Here is a 20,184-nt window from a genome sequence, read left to right as displayed (position 1 = left end):
GATGTCTCTCCACTCTAGCCACTAATGAAATTGATCCAGGTGCTCTGGCTCATTCTGAAGTGCCACCTTTTACTCGGCAGGGGCCGGACATAAACCAAACAGGGGCTAAATACCAGAGCAGCTGTACACAGATAGAAGAGCTTTAGTCTGGTTAAGTAAAAGAGCAATTTACTTTTCTATTGCATCAGCTTTTTTACAACTTACAGCACAAAACCCTTCTTTCTTTTATCTTTTCTTTATGTATCTATATGTGAGTTGTGTGTCCCCTCACTCTGCTGTACAGCGTGTGCAGTCCCAGAGCTGGCTCTCCTCTTTCTGTCAGGTGTCCTTGAGGGTTGGAAGCACTTGACAGGGAGATTTAATATCCAGCTCACTAGGAGCCAGACCAGCTATATCACAGCAGAAAATCCAACACCCCCCTCCCCACCTCCTGCCATCATCCTTATACCCTGGCTTCTTCCCCATCCGCTGCCCCTCCCTCTGGAGTGATCTCCATCCCTCTCCGCTCTTGTCCCTGCTCCCCTCTCCTCCGTCTTTGTTTGAGCAGCGAGGGGGTGGACTGACAGCTCTGCAGCTCTGTCTGTCCATCAGTTCTCCTGCTGATTGCATTTGATCTGAATGGATTGTTTTTCATTTGGAGGTTATTGCCTCCTCCCCCCATCTCTCTCTCTCCACCCCCACCCGACATGCCCTGTCTGTGGTCTGCAGGACCGGTGCTGAGGTGATAGGTGAGAAGGTGATTTAATGAAATGTAAAGGAGGATAGAAAACAAAGAAAAACCCAGATGTTTTCCACCCACCCAATGTAATGTAATGTGTGTTTATATTGTTTGTTTTATGTCGCTCTACCTTTCCAATTACTCCACGCTGGGACTTCTATGCAGGCAGCGTCATTATAGTACATAAAGACTGCAATAAAAAGGCAGGAAAACACATGAGCAATGGGATCAACCCCCTTCCTTACCTCTTACCCCACTTTGACCTATAATCATTTCACACGTTTACACAGTGGATGTAGAAAAACCTAAGTTGTATTCCCCCCCTGACTCATATTGGGTTTGACTGTGATGCCTTTGTCTACCCCCTCTCTGAACTTAACCCTTTCCTGTCTCCTCATCTGTCTTGGCCTTGTCCGCCTAATTAACCACCACGCCCTCCGATAAACTCTCCCTGGCAAATCCAGAGACACTTTTCAGAGCCGAGCTCTGTCCTCCACGATGTTTCCTCATAAATCTCACAGGCGCCCGGCTCCTCCCTCGCAGTGGGCTATATCTCACAGACTGTGGCATTGATCGGACTCTGACTGAGCCAGGACTCAGGAGGCAAGAGAGATATTAAAAAACTGCAGACGCCTCTCTGCTGTATGATATTGACTGGCTCCCTTTTGTATTCAGGAGTGGACGGAGGTGGAGGATAATGAGAATAGTGTATTGAAGGTACCTGATTCCGCCAACAAGACAGGAGCAAAGACATCACCTGCCTCATTAGCCTTTCATGTGTTAAAACACTTGAATACAAAAATGAATTACATTAAAGCTTTGATTCTTGTACAATCTTACAAAGTCCAGAGTATCCATTGGGATGCAAGGAAGGACAATGTGTTGGCACTTGTTATCTTTATTAACGTTCTAATCCAATGTGGATTATCGGTCTGGGTGCCTGCAGGTTAGAGCCATCAAATCACAGGCCCAAGACTTTTCTCTCTGCGTTTCGTTTAGATGTCTGTGATGTGTGAGAGACCCGGCCGCCCACTGGTTGGCCTCATGTGACTAATGGCTCAAAGAAGAGCAGCATTGATTCATCAACAGGGGAAAGGGGAGCGGGTCAGAGATCCAGCTGCTGACCATCACGCTCCCCTCGTCCTCTTCACACTCCCATCTCATAGCGCCGTGGCCAGATTAGGGCTGTCTCATGCTATCTGTTCTGTTTACTGTTTCCATGTGTGCAGATATAAGTGCATGTGCACACACTGCAGCTGTGTTTGTGTATCACCTCGCAGGTGTGAGACAGCTGAGCGGCAGATGATACACACTGAAGTTTCAAGAGTACACAGATTCTCGGTCCTCAGTCTTGTGCAATCATCTAAACCCCAGTTTTTTTATGTCGGTGACTCATGTGCTTTTACTTCCCGTGTTTATCCTTTAGATCTCCCCCCTCCTCCCATCCCTCCTCCAGCAGGGCTCAAGTCCCCCACACATCCCTCCAAGGCAGCACTGGAGGGCCGGGGGGTGGTTTCCCCCAAAACGGGCGAGGGTCGAGACAAGCGAGGAGCGACAGGAGGCTACCGCCCCCGAGAGGGTTCGGACCCCAGAACCAGCTCCTCTGAACGCAAGGAGGCTCAGGAGAGACAAAAGACTGCTCATGGAGAGAAAGGGAATAGACACGAGAGTAGCACTGCCAGCAAGGCACGCCAACATGCAGGTACGGCAACATGTGGAGGAATCCTTCAGTGACACGTGCACTACTTGTGATCACGCAAGACTCAATTCTCTCTAACACGCTCCTCCGTCTCCCCAGGTTCAGAGGACATTCTGCCCTACAACAGACCACAGTTCCCAACAGTCAACAGCCCCCGAGACCCGAGCTCCTCCAGCTCCATGTCCTCTCGGGGTTCAGGGGGCCGGCGGAGAGGAGAGGGAGGCCGCAGGAACCAAGCAGACATGGGCCTCATCACCACGGGGGCCTTACAACCAGGAGATGAAGAGCTAGAGGTACAAAATATCACCTAATCTGACCATTGCTCAATATTGATATTTGGAAGTTTGAAAAACTAAATATTGATAGTTTATTATCCTTTTTTATGTTTCCTTTTTTCTAATCGGGTGACATATACAAAAGTTTTGGCAGATTTTTCAGCCTAGTCTCTAGTTTTGACAGATGGATGCTGAGCAAAATGTTTGTTTTTGTGTTTTTTCCCCCAGATGGCAGAAAGCTGAAGATCCACGGAGACAAAGGAGGAGCTGTCCTGATTTTTCCAAGAGTGAAGCACCATTGTTTCTCTTACATTTTTAAATATCTCAGTATTTCACCGTCATGTTTGCTGCCATCATACTGTACATCAGTAGTGTTTCTTTACATCTGGAAATCAGACCTATGTTTTTTATTTTTTTTTCTAACTATTCATTTTCTATGTCCATTTGACAAAAAAAAAAGGCGAGCGTGTGTGAAGATAGAAGAACGGTGCATTCAAAACAAAAATACGCAGTAGTATATTTATGTTTAATTCCAATGCAATATGGAGTGAAATCTGACTCCAGACATTGACATGACTCGGCTTGACAAGAACTTTGCAGAGCCCATAACAGTCACATGTTACTGTAATAAAATAGCTGCAAGCAGAGGTGGACTGTAAATATACGTGTATACATGATGTCCTCTTGTTTTACCCACTGTGGTACCTCGAATTTGTCTTCCTTTGTTTTTTATTTTTTGCGAATTCTAATTTTATTATGCCAGTAAATATAAATATTATTTTATCATTTCCATTCATGTTGTAAATTGCAATATTATTTAGCTGCCCCCCAAGAAAGTGCCACTTTGGGATTATTCTTTTTTTTTTCTCTCTCTCTCTTTTCTTTTTTTGTTGTTTTTGTAATGCACTGTTATGTTTCGTGTTGTCGTCAATGTTTGTCATTTTGTTTTACTTTGGTTTTAAAAGCACAATCACTAAACTTTATTTTAAACCATTCTATCTATTAACCTTTTTGTCTTACTGGAGGAAAACAGGTACGACAAGAGAGTCTAGTTAATCCTGATGATGGTGATGATAATGATGTAGGTAAAGGTTGCTGTTTACGAAGGCTGTGCTTGAAAGGAGACTCCTTTCATTTTTGATTGTCTCCCTCTCCGGTTCTGACGCTAGCTCCAGTGAAAAAAAAAACAGACAGTTAATGTGAGTCGTAGCTGCAATGTAAATATCTTTTTCGCATTGACCATAAACTCAGCTATTGCACATTAATCGAAATGGTTACGTCGTCTACTAATGCACTTAAATGAATTTCAAATACAGGAAATAAAGAGTCACTTTGGGAATCTGGAGAGGTTGTTATTGGACAAGAAGGGTCTCTTTTCTCGAGAAGGCAGGGGCAGTCGCCTCCCTGTTTTTGAGAAGAAAGGTGCTGTTGTTTATTCATAGAACATCTGCAAACATTTGTTTCGTAAAGCAAAAAAGGAAAAAGAACTACAAAAAAATGATGAATAAAAAGGTTCAAACTATCACGCTCCTCTTGTCATTTGTCAACATTTTCATTAGGAATAAAGGTTTATTCTTCTGGATTTTATTCCACTGCAAAAAATTCCAAGCTAAACCCTGCATCGTTGTTGTGATTCAATATTTGACCCTTTCTCTGCCCTGTCAGTTATGAATTCTTACTGAAGACACATCTTTTAAACAATGCGAACAAACAGGAAGTTTCAATTTTGAAAAAGTACTTTTCTTAACATCTGGGCACTAGATAGAGGGATGGATGGACAGATAGATAGATCTGATTGGTTTGTCAAGGTTCTATAACAGTGCTAGTCCAGCTATTAGCCTGTTACTATACATGTTGCAGCCATGACATGAATGTCCTGTTCCTGTGATATCTCAAATATTATAGGCCTATCATTAAACGTCAGTAATAAACAACCTAGTTTATGTTAATATTACTTATATTGACAATATATAGACATTTTACTACCGTATCCTTCTTTGTCCTATTATTTCAGATTTTGATCAAAGAATCTATTAATTCAGTGTTAAATCTAAAATGGTATTGAGCACGTACCACCACCCAGGTCCAACAGTCCCATTAAGTTCAATCAAGCTGCAAGGAATTTCACACACTCATCATTCTACTAAATACGACAGATTTATTTTAACAAGATCCATAAATTATTCCCTCGGGTAAAAATGTCAAAAAAACGCCAATTCACAGCGTTAAAGGAAGTGAAAAAGTAATCGTGGATCTGCCCCTTTGTCGGAATCAGAGTCAACATTTAATGACGTCTTTTTTAGACCATGTCCAATCCTTGTAAGTTTTGTAGAAATCTGTTTAGTATTTTTTGCGTAGTGACCAACAAACACACAAACACACAAACACACAGGGTGAAAACATCATCCCCTTGGCGGCGGTAAAAAAACAACAACCTCCATTTGTAATGATTCAGATTTGTTATCACCGCACGTGAAAAAGTACACAACACTAAAATTTGCGGGGATAAAAAATATTAATAAAAGTGATAAATTAATTCTACTGACACATTTATTACAGCTATAATTGAAAAGCATCACAATAAAGCTCAATGTCATTGCGTCTATTGCATTTTAATGTGAAACCATCGGAGTTGGCCTCACCCCCGAAAGGACAGGATGTACTTCAGCAGCAGCGTCAAGGAGGGAACTATCAATATCCTCGGCTCGGAGTCTAAACAGCTATTTCTGTTCCGTACAGTAGCTATTCAGATATATTACCTAACGCCAATTCCATTAGCGTTCTCCATTACTCCCAGTATCAGCATCCCATGTCATTCAGCAAAGGCATTTGGGGCCACGGAGGGAAGCTAAAACCGATGGTGACGGGATTATATTCGATTTGACAGGCCTAGATTGCTGCCAATTAGGCGTGAGGCGGCTTCAATGAGGTTACGTAAGGGAGCGAATACAGTGCTCATCTTATTTGTCATCACTCACTATAGCCGGCGAGATAAACTGCTGACGCGGCAAAACAAAATATCCCCAGAATCAGAAGATGACATTATTGCTGCCGCAGAGTGACTCCAGACGGCGGCTTATCCTAATAGGAGAGCGAAATACATTTGTTCCAGTTTATTACATCTAACCTGCCAACTGCTTGTCCTCACAGAGGCAATAACCCGGCCAATGGGAGTCTTTAATGTCGACCGCTGTCCGTCCCGGCTTATTCAAACACCGGTGATGAAGAAAGAGAGGTGGCTCCTCCCGTTCACTCTCCCTCCTGAGCCTCGCACAACTGGAATGGAAGTCCTGTTTTTACAAGTTAATGAAGAGTGCTGCCCAACGCGACGCGGTGGAGCCTCGAGAGGGCCGACCGCGGCGAGTCGTCAGAGCGACAAGAGAGTCCACGTACTCTGCTCACTGACTGCCCCAGTTTGAAAAGGGCCCATTTAGAGACACGTAAGATGGGTTTTGAAGGAGAAAATACAGGAATTTACACATGTAATTGGAAACAGCGTTTTTCAGCAGTGAATACGTGTCGTCAAAGAATTTGAATCATATAACATTTTTGCTGACGTTCGGTGTTGACAGAGACAAATTGGAAGCAGATCGGTGTAATTCAGTAATGTTTTAGTGATGACAACTGTGGTCTCTGAATCCCCCTCCTCCTCCTCCTCCTCCTCCTCCTCCTCCTCCTCCTCCTCCTCCTCCTCCTCCTCAGCTCTCTCAGCATTTGAGGCCCCTTCCCCCCCACCTTTCTTTCCCCCAGGTGTTCTCTAATAAGCACCTTTCTAAACAAGAACAAATTTGGAACAGGGGAGAGCATCCCCCTTATGCCTCCATCCATCATTTTAATGAGTGGAGGTGTGTCCGGGCCCCACGATGAGATGCAGGTGATTAAGGATATTAAGCGGATACACTGGCTGCCCCCACAAAGCCATGAATATGCAGGATGAAGCTGCAGGGTCTTTAGTCTGGCCCTTACAGTTACTCTACCTGTGTGCTGGGGGGGGGAGCTCCGAGGTGTAGTGGCATGTGTGCAGGATTAAAACTGGGGGAAGTAGAAATACAGAGAGTAGGTGGATTTATTACGATGTTGTATTTTGTCTCCCTCACTATTAACAATACCTAAGCTTCTGTACATATCATATACACACAGTTACATTAAAAACTAGAATGGCCACCAGTAGAGTCCATATACCAAAACCTAACAGTGAGAAAACCTGTTTGGTTTTACAAACACATATGAAACTACATTTAGATTCACTAGAGCCAGACTTTTAATTGGATCTGCACCAAATTCTGAAGTGAAATGTTTTTGCTGGGATGAAATGTAAAATGTGACAAACTATTCTAACACTGAGCTGATTGCTTCAAAAGCACAAACAACAACAACAACAGTTACAAGTACAGTTTTTTTTTTCTATTCTGATAGAATTCATTCTGATTGAAGATTGAGGATCAACTGTTTATGTTGGATGTGATTAATACAGTCTGGTGTTTACACGTGCTGACACATTTAATCAGAACAGCAGCTGGGTGTCGCCATCAGAAGTGATGAACATGTCATACATTCCTCTTCTTTAATGGCGATCTCATCTCTCATCTGTATCTCATCTCTCGTCTGTATCTCATCCCTTTGGCACGTGTTTGATCAGCTCCCAGATGACGGATCTATTGTCTGTCGTTACTATCCAGTACTTATTATCCAATACTCTTCACTTCTAGTGTGTACTAAAAGCAAACTCTCTGCAGAGAAACCAATTCATCTTTAAGTAGGAGGAATGTTGATTAATTTGAATATTTATGGATGCACAAATACTAAATGAGAAAAAGATGTTGAGTTAAATCTCAATTACAGTCAAGGAAGGAATTTTCATTCGGGGAACAAACGTCCAAATATGTAATTTTTAGAAACAGATGAATATTTAGGTGTTTAATCAGAAGAGGGACTTTTCCCTCTGCAGCTGATCAATCTGTTTCAATCTTTTAGGGCCTGTTTATTGTAACTGAGGTGTTAAAGCATTTAAAATTTGACTTGCTCTTTTATAATCAGAATATTAGGCTCCATGTAAAGATACCTTAAGTCCCACAATGATGCTTTAAGGCTAAAATAATCTGTACAACCCCAAAAGATCACACAGTCTCTACCAGTCCACTGAAGAAGCTGAAGAAACAATATTCTTTTCGGCACTAAAAATAAAACACCTTCACAAATCACGTTCACTGTTTCTGCATTAATCCAAGTTTCAAGAGAGAGAAGAAAATGAGTAATTTCTCAGAAGGAAGTACATTCACAGACATTCAGAGCCAACGTCAGCACGACACCTAATTACCCTGCACAGGGAGGGAAATGCTAAACATGTACAAATCTGTGGAGCACCCCAACCTCTCCACCTCCATCAGCTTCCTCTTTCTTTATGTCCTCAGTGTTTCACTTTATGCAATCAATGATTTCAACCGCCGCCGCTTTCAACTCTGTCCCAGCATCCAGAAACTAATTTCTTTTGTGCACATTCAGGCTGTCTCTCATTTCTGATCGCCAATCTGCTTCATTAACCTCCTTCCAAAACTAGGAGGTAATTAAGGGAACAGCTGTGCACCGTCTGACGACTCGTCTTGCCGCCGTCGCCGCCGCCGCCACTTCGCGAGAACGCCGGCGAGGAAGCCGCCAGGCACAGGTGCACGGCGTGTGGACAGCTCACCAGCACCTCTCCACAGCCATTTACACTCCAGCTGCAGGTCAGACGCCACCTCTTCACCACGATCAATCAAAATTCATTTTTTACGTTTAATGATCTCACCAACCGACTCATCGCAATTTCACATCATTACTAAAAAACTTGTTCTTAATCAATGTTAAACACTCGCGCTCGTTTTCCAAATTGTGGAAATTGAAGTGAGATGAGTTACGGTGAAAGATGGCCGTCAGTGGCGACGCTGCCAGATGTAATGAGAGAGGGAGGGTGGACGCCGGCCAAATCCACGATTTTTTTTTTTTAATAACTGGGAAGTAATCTGGGTGATTTGTTCATCCATTCGTCACTTAGCCAGTCGTTCTAACCGTCCTTATTTAGTGCCGATGGGGTCCGCACAATTAACCCAGAGGGATATGGCCTCCTCGTGCCGTCTCCTCGGATCTTTCCCACCTCAGCTTTTTTCTCTGCTGTCCTCTTTGCATCATCAGCTGAACCCACCATCAACCATTTAATATTACCAATGAGTCATGGTCTTTATGAAAGTGCTTACACTTATTAATACTGGTATAGGCCCTTTGATTCGCAGGGAAATTACAGGATTCACTGCACTTGCAGAAATCATGGAAAAGTTATGCTGATGCTACCACCTCACATGTGACACTGACATTTAAAGACATGTTTTCTATATGGATACAATAATATCTATTTAGTTTTATATTGCAAAAATCATATCTGTATCATGTGGGAATAGTTCACTTCAGTGGATATTAGGTTTACAAGATAGAAACAGTGGAAAAACCACATAAATTGAAAGAAGTACACAAAACAAACAAAAAACTAAACAGAAAAAAGTAATTCTCCTAAAATATCTCCTATTATATGCCAAATGCAATACAAACACAAACGAAGCAATCTCTATAACACTTAAGTGATAAAGTAAAAAAAACTACAAAATTACTTATGCAAATTAGAGCCAAAATGATTTATCAGCTGTCAAATAAAAATCTGTCGATATGAGCTACAGGCGTTCTCGCCTCGCTACACTGGTTTCCTGTCAGCTGCAGGATTGATTTCAAAATTCTTATGATTGTGTACAAGGCACTAAATGGTCTGATCCCACGCAGAGCGTACATTTACCGATATGCATCGAAATGAACAGCAACAACAGATCGAATGATGCAGAAAAGATGTGCATTAACATTTTCTGCCAAATTTGTTTTCCTATTTTCTAAACTTCTAAATATTTGGTAGCATTTGCATTTTCTTTTTATTCATGGTTATTAAAAATAACTGTAAAATATCAAATCTCAGTTACATTTCTGTGTCATAAGGATTTTTATCGGTCAGGCTCTAGTGCAAATTCAGCTACTTTAACAAAAGTTCAACTGTAATTGACACATATATGAAGTTATTACATGTAAATGTTTGGTATTTTGACTTGATTAATTACTTAAAATGATAGACTATCATTATTGTTGGTTTGTAATTTGCTATTGATTAATTAGTACCGAATATTTGAGCTAAAAAACAAATTAACAACATGACCAATCAAGGTTTTTCATCTGACGGATGCTATATCATCGTGTTTGTTGATTTATAACCAGATGGTTTAATACAAGCGTTCATAATAAAGACAGATACCTCAGCTCTGTCGACTTCACGATCCTTTAGTAGTATGAACATCATTTTGTCTGCCCCCTGTGGGTTTTTAATCCATCTCCTGTGAATAAAACATTTCTCCTGTTACAGGTACAGTACAGAGCCCTAATTAAAAGACCCCTCACACCGAGAGACACTGTGTGAATCTGCCGCCCACTCACTTCCCTGTGAATCCAGAGGAAAACACTGGAAAAGCTCTTGTCTTATTCAAGGTGTTGGGTAAACGTGTAATGACAGTATTGAAATAACCTTTCACCCCACGTTGCTCCCGCCCGAGGTTTGGAATGTCCAACGCAAACACACAATCATACCGTTCAAAAGTGACGTGTTTTTACTTCAGCATTTACAACCGAGAAAGCTCAGACAGCCCCATGACACGACCAATCATGGAAAACAATGTAAATGGCGACAGACAAAAAAGGGCCTGGCGGTGCCTAATGTGCAGCGAGGCCACATAATGGGTGTAAATTAGAGTGTTTTCTTAGTCAAATGACCTGGGGAGTTGTGGTGTGATGTGAATGGCGGGTGCTCTTCAGGCGCTGATGGATGGCGGGTGAGGACGCGGGTGAGCGGGGGCTGTGGAGGTGTCGCACGTGGTGGGGTGGGGTGGGGTGGGGGGGATGATCATGGCTGTGGATTTTAAAGGGTGTCGGCACCTTTGGATTCATCTCACCTCTTCTCCGCCCTCGTCTTCCTCGTGTCGCTGGCCGGCTGCTGACTGACTGACTGAGCGAGCGGGGAGACGAGACACGGGTTCATCACGCCGCGTGTGTGGCCTTGGGGCTTTTTCTATTCCATCATAAGACGGCTGATGCGCTTGTGTTGCCGTCTGAAGCTGTTGTTTTACAGTCTGGCAATTCTTCTCTTTTATGACGGTGACCTACTTGAGAGCAACAGCTACACCCTCTCACCTCCATTTATCTTTTTTTCCCGAGGTATGTTTGTATCTTTTCATTCAAAGCAGATAAAGGGTAGCGATGGCTAACGACAGGCCGCCGTCATATGACTGGCTTCGGGTTGTATGTTATTTGACTGGTGTATATTTCTAGATCGTGTCCAGAGCTTGTTTTATCGATTCTTATTCTTCTCCCCCTCGAAAAAGACTAATGAGCTCAGAGAATTCCACTAGAAAGGTTAATACAATATTGAAATGTCAGGAGATTAATGATATTGTTCTTTCTTCCTATAGTCCTGTAGGGGCGGGTGACAAATGTCTTGCCCTTTTCGCTCCGTTCCTCCCTATTTGTGATCTTTTTCCTCTCCCCTTCTCATTCTCTTTGTCTCTGCGTCTGTTTCCCTTTAACTCACCATCTCCCATTATTTTTTTTTTCTCCTCCCTCCCTTTTGTCTCTCCCTCGTTCTCCTCCGCTGACCATGGTCTCCAGATGCCAAGGACTTATCCCTGCGACTGTGTGAAAACGCCGCAGCTATATATATATATATATATACGCGGTGACACAACACAGGAGATGGGCTGTGCTCGACACTGTGTGCGGTTGTCAGCAAATGAATAGCGTTGATCCATCTTCATTAGGACGCGATGAGATTTCAACACGGGGAGTTTGTCTTCTGTCAAGAGCAGAATCTCGTCCTTATGCACCGGACCATCAAACAGTATATTGTTACTCTTCGGGCTTCAAACCCAGAAACCCTCAGCCGGTCAATGTGGTGCAGATGTTAACCGCTCTTATGTGTTCAGCGATTCTGCCGTGAACATCTTGACTCCTCCTATGCTCCCGCAGAAGCCTGGCATGGGGTCCAAGTTTTAATCAACTCTGCATAATTGGAGTGATTCCCTGTCTTGCTGTATATTTCAACCCATCTGTATAATTACGGTGAATTAAAGTCTTTGTCAGAAGGAATGGGGAGGGAGCAGCCTCACAGAGACCCTCCCCTGCCAGTCCCCCCAACCGCCACCAGCCCCCTTCACACTGTAGCTCACACAATTACACACCATCTTGAGAGAAAGAGGAAATTACCTCTTTTGTCATCTCATTTTTTCACTGGTTGGAGGCCAAACACACGCGAAGGAGCGTAAACGATAATTAATGCATCACAACAACCTGTGTGCAGAATATCGTCCATATCTATTTCAATATCACAGATCAACCAATTAGCGTTGCACCTTTACAGAGCATCCCTGTTGGTCTTTGTGCTGTTTGCTGCTTGAGGACCAGCAGCAGGGAACTGGGATCTCGCTCCTTGCTTTGGGGGCTTCTGGCCAAGCCATGCCTCAGTGCAGTAATTGCATCGATGAGAAGAAAAGCAGTAGCTTGCAGGCGAGCACGGGTCGTCATTACTCTGCGTGACGCTCGCAGCCCTCAGGTAGGCCATTACTGCGGCGTGTCAATAGCTGATGCTGTTCTATGATAGAGGCCAAACGTTAGCCCTCCCAGGGTCATGTGATCACATCCTGCCTGCAGGTTAAAGGTTCAGGCAATTACTGGGACGCCAATTTATCTTCTGTCTATTGTAGGTGAAGATCCTCTAAATGGTTTCAAATATGATCTCACACAAGGAGAAGAAATGGAGATGCAACCATTGTGTCTTTCTTCTGCTCAATGTTCTTGGCATTGCTCTTTTGATACTGTCACTGGCGTCCCGGTCATAGTTTGATCCCCGGGCCCACGTCTCATTTCCTCACGTCTTCCGTCCTGCGGCAGACGACTCCTATCTCTCCTTCTCTGTGAGGCGGACGTCTGCAGAGCGCGGCCACATCACTGCTACGATCCTACAGGGGGAACACTCCTCCAATAACTCTGACCTCCGTCCAGGAAGTCCTGCATTATCCATGAAGCTACTTTGCCAAGTCATAAGGTTTCATTCATTTTATCAGACCTGCCAAAACCTTTGAATAATTGCTCCTCTACAGTGTGGCTCTTTCCTTTATTGTTCTGAGTTGAGGCCAGTCACCGTTCAGCTCCAACGCAGCCTTTATTAAGTAATTCACAGGGGATGCGCTCTGTGAGTAAAGTCTAGCGGCACTAGAAACAACAGCAGTCATTATGAATGTGATAATGATGGCATTTCTTGCTTTTATACCCGTTTGTTGCTGACTGCGCTGTAGATTGACTCCACAACAGAAATCAAATATCCCTGCTCTGTGCTTTCTTCGTCCATAATTGAATCTAAAACGTCTCTGTCTTCATTTATTGTTCCGCTGGTCGTCTATCCTGAAACGGTTGTCTCGCAATCTCATTCAACACTGACCTTGGCCCTCTCCCAATTTTCACCTCACTACCTCCCTCCCTTTTGACCCTCGCATCATCCTCCCCTCCTTTTTCATCTCTCCATCATTGTCAATTCGCCGCTAACTTCCCGGCAATTGCAGCTTTTCCTCACACAATGTTTCCGACAGCCAATTTATACGGTGGCAGGACGCATCTATCTCCTGGAAGGCTGAGGAGTGCCTCCGTCTCGATAGCCGTTCCCTGACTCGCTCAGGGTCTGTGTGTCTTCATCTGTACGTTTGTGTCTCTGGAAAGTTTGCTCTGAGTTTGGCTGGTGTGAACTCAGCAGCATAAAATGACACACACTTAACTTTGTGGTGCTAAAACTTGTGTCTACATGCTGTATCAGTCTGTTTCATTGATTGTAATGACTGGTTATAAACAGACAAAGGTGCAATTAATGGGGAATGAATGGAACTGGAAGTAAAAATGTCAAAAGATTTAATAAATCCATAAAATTAACTTGTTGACGTGTTAATTACCTCCTTTAAGGCCATTTTTCAAGAAGAAGAAAATTCAAAACCCAGTAAGATCCGCCTGTAAACTTTTAATGTGCTCATCATAATTCTTTATCTGTGACCCACTTAACCTCCCATCAAGTCTCCTGTGTCACAGTCTCAGCGTCTGTAGGTTGGACCCGTCCCTCAGCTTGACTCAGCGTTAAGAGCAAAGCCCCCCGATGGATGTGACTCCGAGTTCACATGCATTAACGTTCCCACTCGACGCCACTGGTTCTCTCCGCAGTTGCACCGCGATCGGCCCTGACGTCCTCACCGCTCGTGTCCTCTGCGAGTCCCCGGCACGAGATGTGTGCAGCCAGCAGGAAGAAGCGAAGCTGCACCGAGCTCATGCAACAGCAATAAAGAGCAAAACAAGCTGTAAGTGCAGCGCCACCGTCAGTTTATGGAGTTCTGGTGCTTTTTAAAGAACTCACACAGCTCTTCACAACACTATATTGTATTTGATAACCTCATATTCTGTCTTTCTTCCTTATATCCTCTTAATCAGTCGTGTAATGAACTACGCTGGTACTGCTGTTAAGATTAATTAAACCCAATTACACAGCACATCCACGCTACAGCTTTATCTGATTACAAGACCAATAGAAAGATCAGAGACTCATCACATTTTTACATAAGGAGCTCCTCCACGTAATCTGATTGAGGACACAGAGACAAAGTAAATTAGCGCAAATATTTTTCTTGGGAAGAGGACAAATCACATGCTGCATACTTTGTCACAAGTTGCGTTTTTCCAATTTGTGTTTGTAATTAGGGTGTGCAGCACCCAGACATCCAGCGGATAATCTGGCCTTTCTGTATTAGACGGGAAGTGGACCGTGAAAGTAATTGGTGAGTGTAGCACAAATTGGATCTAAGCGTGATGCGGTTTTTATTCCTCTGAGGCAATATTTGCAAAACGATTAGAACAATGCTGCTCGGGCACATTTAAAAAAAAAAAAGAAGCTTTATTACATATGCGTAGTGTTTATGATCAAATGTTAACAGGTCCAGTAATCAACCTGGAGGTGGGAGGAAGAACTCAACGTCAGCTCATAGGAGAGAAGACACCGAAGTTTACAGCCGAGGCTCAGGCTGCTTTCAATGAGGGGTAAATAAATAATGAAAATAAAATCCTAATGGTTTTCATCATTCAACTGTTTCAAAACTGTTCCAATTAGGATTCCTATTTAGATGCCTTGGAAATAAACTGCCAAATCAACCACAAAAAATATGGATTGAAGAGTTGTCTTCCACAGAGGGGCATTAACTTCTGCTCCTGCTGGGACAACTGTAGCGTGTTTTACCCGAAGTTGTGTGAGACTCATACAAATAAGATCATTAGAAACAAATTCATTAGCAAGTAACACCACTTGGTAATGAGATCTCGAGCTTGAGCGCGTAGCCACTGGGGGTTAGGTAAGCCTGCCAGAATCATACTGGTGTGACACCAGCATCAAAAGCACAGAGATGGGAAATATCTGCAGTCTGCAGACACTGCAGCTGATAAATGGTGTTTTATCACTTTGGCAGAATCCTGACCAATATGCCCGGCTGAATACTGAACAGGATTATTGTGTGGATGGGGAGGAGGCACTTTTCCTCTGAGGACAGGGAGGTCTGGGAGAGCTGGTCTCATTTGAAGCATGTAGGTATTGTGGCGACACACAGATGGATATGAGCTCCCTCACAGACATAAAGCAGAGGAGCGGTTTCAGGAATACACTGCAGGGTTAGAATCAACAAGTTTCAGGTAATAGGGAGTATGAGAAAAATCAACACGATAACTCATTGACTATGGAAATATTACACATTAGAGACCAATTGTATTTTGTGTCGATTACTTTGTTTTCATAATCATTCGAAGCCATAATCGTAATTGAAGTTCAATTAATCGTCCAGCCCTAATAGGGAGTGTACAATAAGCTGGATGTGATATCTGTGATTTATTACTATTCATCTGATCAATCTTTTGAAGCTAGGGTTGGTGATCCTGGAAAAGTTAGCAAGAGCAGGCTACACTTGGAAACTATACAAACCAATACATCTCACCCCTCCCAACTGACTTTTCTGTGACTCGCTTACCTATTTTTAGATAATGGGCACGTTTTCCTTTGGCGTAAGCTTAAAAACTACATGGTTAGGTTTAAGAAAAGAAAAAAAGACTGGTTTGGCTTAAAGTAAGTACTTTCTTAAGGTCAGAGGAACTTTGTCGCCATGGTTACAATGATAAAAATACTATGTTATCTGTTTCCAATGGGAAATTAATGACAGTCTCCTGTGTCAGAGTCATCCTATCACATACTGCAAACACCATCTAGCTTCCTCCTTTTCTCTCGTCCTGATTTGGCTGCTAAAGGTCGTCTAACAATATTGAGCAATTGTATTTTTATCTCTGACGTAAAAAATGTACTTTCAATCTCAATTTGTACGCAGACATGTGGAAGAAGTCTCAATCTCAGTTATGTAAATCGGATGGAAAACAAAAAGTTAGGATTATATCCTTTGTGGAGTTGTGACTGTTGTGTTAAGACTAGTTTTAGCTCAGAGGACTTAGTGGACAACTTTGTGTTGCTGATGTTTCAGTTGGTCTTTCAGTTACATGATCAACAATTAGCACCTGCACCTCTGTTTGCCACCTTCTCTTCGTCTAATTGTCGGGTTCCCTCCCAGTTTGCTCTGCACGCCCGTGGCAGTAGACCCCCCCATTGATTACCTGCTACACTCTGTTTCATGGTGAGCATGAAGGAACATGTCAACACCTCTGCACACACATGAAAGCCTGGCCATCCACACGGAGGAAAACCCCTGACAGCATAAATTACTGGGTGGAAGAAGGTGAAGGCATGTGCATGTACCAAGCCTTGTCTGCTGTCAGAGGCGGGAGACAGGGAAACAAAGGGCGGCACAGGGGCTGAGCGACGAGAGGGAAGAAGGAAGCGGGATGTGAGGTGAACATCGCAGAGGGAGGAGGAGAACAGGACATTAGAGATAGAGAGAGGTCGAGAAGCTGGTCGGAAAACAGGCAGAACAATCCTCCGGTGTGTTCCAGGGGACTGTCAGCTCCCATGAGAACAACAAGGTTCATAAGGAAGCAGAAATAGCTTTGAGTCGTCAGCGGTGGCAAGACAAACAACCACTGGCACAACTGCAGTGTGCTTGTTACGTAGCTGGTGGAAGAGGAGCTGCGGAGCTGTGTGATGAGGGACACGTCTGGGCGCCTCTGCCATTGTTCGGCACAGTTGAGAATCATTTATCACAATGGGAGCACCTGGTGTTCACAGGAAGCTTCAGCAGAGCAGGAGCTGGTTCACCACGAGCCGAACGCCGCCGCCAACAAAGAGGGTGAAAATAGCAACATCTTTGTGCACGTCTACCCCCGGTTCCCCTTCACATCCACCCATCTCCGCCTCGCCCTCCCTTCCTCCGCTGCTTTCAACGTGCCTCCATCTCCTCATGTTAATTTGCTGCTTCAGTGACACGCATCATTGGGGGAGTCATTTTTCTAATAACCCCGCCAGCCCCCGTACGAGTGCCTGTGAGTCACGCACTGAGATGTCATTCAAATTATTAAGCATAATGGCAACAATGATGCATCTCCAAAGCCTTGCTTCCTTCCTGACACGACTGCAGTTAGCTCGAACACGGGCCCAGCCAATCCACCGACGTCCTCCTGCCCCCTTTCCCCGGCGCAGATGAACCCCCCGTGTCCCCGTCTCATCTTTGTGAGAAAGAGCACGTACCGAGCTGCTGGGATGAATCATTTCATTTCCCCAAGCATTTTGCCACAAGAAAAATCTTTTTCTTTCTGAAGCATCTCAGCATGTCACAGCCTCCTCGGCGGCGGCGTCCTGTCACACGTCATGATGCAGGGCTTCTCAGCTGAAAGAGGGTGAGGGTGGGTGTCTTTACCTTCGTCTCCCTGACCTGAGTCAAAGTCGCAGTAATTATTCATTCATGCAGGGCCGTCGAGGATGATGCGCCAGTGACATTTTCCCTCAGCTGCTTTGTTGTCGCAGATCCAAGGCACAGAGGATTGTCGGAGCCCAACATCTGCTGGTTTTTTTCTCCCACAGCCTCAGCTTGATACAACTCATCTCAGTAGCTAAGAAAATAACCGAACAGAGCCACAGGGATTCTCCTTCTCTCGTTTACAGACTTTAGGGTGTAGGCGTCACATGCAAGGCAGATGGCAAGAGGAAAACATAGCCAGACAATAACGTTTAATATTATTTTGGTCGTGCTTTTACACTGGAGATGTAAGAGGTTACTGCGGTGCTGTTCTGCCCGAAAGTACAGACAAAGTACTGTAATTTGCTGAGAGCCGGTGTTACCGCAGTCGTCAGAAACTCATTTTCTTTGTCCGTGTGTGTTTTCTGATTCCACAAACATGGCCTCCACTGCCTGGGTGATGCCACAGTGTTGTGGGTTTAAAAAAGCAGAAAGCAGATGCCTTGGTAATGAAGACAATTAAACCAGCAGCTGCACCATCTGCTATTGACCGTGACCGAAGTAATGAGTGGAAAAAAAGAGTGGAAAAGGAATTCTGAGAGCGGAGCAGCGTGCAGGTACATCTTCATCCTCGTCACCAGATAACTGCAGAGCCACAACGGCTACGACAGGTCAAATAAAAACGTATACAACAAGGTTCTTTTTTAAGAAGTTAAGCAATAAATCATGAGACCCAAAACATTTTCTAGATGCAGGATAATACGACATATTCCTTTAACGTATGCGTTATCCCCTCCTCAGCCTCCTTTCCATTTCCAGCCTGTGTGGCCCGAGCTGGAGAAGATAGATGTTGGGGCAGCGTGTGAACCCAACACCGTTCTTGACTGGAAGAGATTAACTGATCATGGATCAGTGAGCGGTGACGTTCAGGCTTGGAGGCCTTTCTCCTTGCTGGACACATAACTTCTTAACATGCAGCACATGAATAATGATAATAATAAAGTTTATTTATGCGGCACTTTTCAAAATTAAGTTACAGAGTTATTAACATGTATAAACAAGGATTAGGACATTTCAAGACTAAGGCAAATAAAAGATACAGAAAATATGATGGAAGAAACCAACAAACAGTAAAAAACTAAAACAATAGATAAGAAACAAAGAGGAAAGGAAAAGGAAGAAAGAACCCAACAGTAAATGATGATAAAATGTTGGCAATTCTCTTATGCAAGAATTAATTAAAGGCTCTTTTAAAAATATATGTTTTAAGAAGTGATTTAAAGGATTTCACTGATTCTATAAGTCTCAGATCCTCGGGCAGTGAGTTCCAGAGCTGAGGGGCCCTGACTGTAAAAGACCTTTAGTCTTGAGTCACAACGTAGGAACAGGCAGCAGAGAACAAATCATCTTCACCAGAGAACCAGTGGACTCTGTATTAAATGCTGCAGGAGAACCCTAACCCCAACCCCAACCCCAACCCCAACCCTTACACATTACGAAAGTTCATCAATTATGAGCTACAGAAATAATGGTATCAATGTGTATGTTTGCAGATTTTAAATACTAATATTAACAGAATAACCAATGAAGAAAACATGTTCTTTTTATAAACAGTTCTTCATAAGACAGTTGATGGTTAAACTGTAAAACATTAACTCTTAATTATATATTTATTTATTTGATAACAACATTTCATTTTCGAATCATTGCCATTTTTTGAAAATATACATTGGCCGATATCTTGGTATAATAATATTTTAGACTCTAACAATAAGTGTATGATGAATGAGTCATTTTACATAGAATGTACATAACTGAATTGTTAAGTAATGTGTGCAGCTCACTCTGAAAAAACTGATTAGACTAAATCATGTTTTTCATTATAAAATCTAAATTTTACTATATAAAAATACAGCTCTTAAGTGGCAGCGCTGATGAAACCTAGTGTGTCGCAGCCTTGAAACTTTCAAAGTCCTTGGCGAAGACTCGTATCTGCAAAACCTTTGCCCATCACATGTGTTGAAGTGCCACTGCATGAAAAGCATGAGCAAGCTTCCACAAAAGTTAGACATGAATGAAGAAAACCTCTCAGTCTGTTTTATCTGAGCATGTGTGTGTGTGTGTGTGTGTGTGTGTGTGTGTGTGTGTGTGTGTGTGTGTGTGTGTGTGTGTGTGTGTGTGTGTGTGTGTGTGTGTGTGTGTGTGTGTGTGTGTGTGTGTGTGTGTGTGTGTGTGTGTGTGTGTGTGGCAGGAAAGGATGGTTTTGCATATTTTCTCCCCACTTCATACGACCAGAGCCAAAACCAGGCCGTGGCAGAGCTGCTTCTTTATTCCTCCGTGTGGTTTTCAAACACACGGCCGAGTGCAGGGTTTTTATAAAAGCCTTGATTTCATGGACAAGATTTAAAGGACGAGGGACATGTGTAGTTTGGACTCACGGTCAAAGAAAACATCTCTCTACTCTTTGATTCT

General features: G+C 43.4%; 1 protein-coding gene across 7 annotated transcripts in view; it reads left to right on the top strand.

The window, feature by feature from the left end:
- Positions 1–4,214, top strand: part of robo1 (roundabout, axon guidance receptor, homolog 1 (Drosophila)) — a 210,719-nt gene extending 206,505 nt beyond the window's left edge. For all 7 annotated transcript variants that reach the window (XM_047339574.1, XM_047339575.1, XM_047339578.1 and 4 more), the window contains 3 exons: positions 2,145–2,420; positions 2,517–2,710; positions 2,921–4,214. In XM_047339574.1, coding sequence (XP_047195530.1) covers positions 2,145–2,420; positions 2,517–2,710; positions 2,921–2,935 — 485 coding nt within the window. In that variant the 3' untranslated portion in view covers positions 2,936–4,214. The remainder of the gene's footprint in view (positions 1–2,144; positions 2,421–2,516; positions 2,711–2,920) is intronic.
- The last annotated feature ends 15,970 nt before the right edge of the window (positions 4,215–20,184 follow it).

This window comes from Hippoglossus stenolepis, chromosome 4 (assembly GCF_022539355.2).
Source record: "Hippoglossus stenolepis isolate QCI-W04-F060 chromosome 4, HSTE1.2, whole genome shotgun sequence".
NCBI classification, from domain to species: domain Eukaryota; kingdom Metazoa; phylum Chordata; class Actinopteri; order Pleuronectiformes; family Pleuronectidae; genus Hippoglossus; species Hippoglossus stenolepis.
This window is presented reverse-complemented; position numbering and strand designations above follow the sequence as displayed.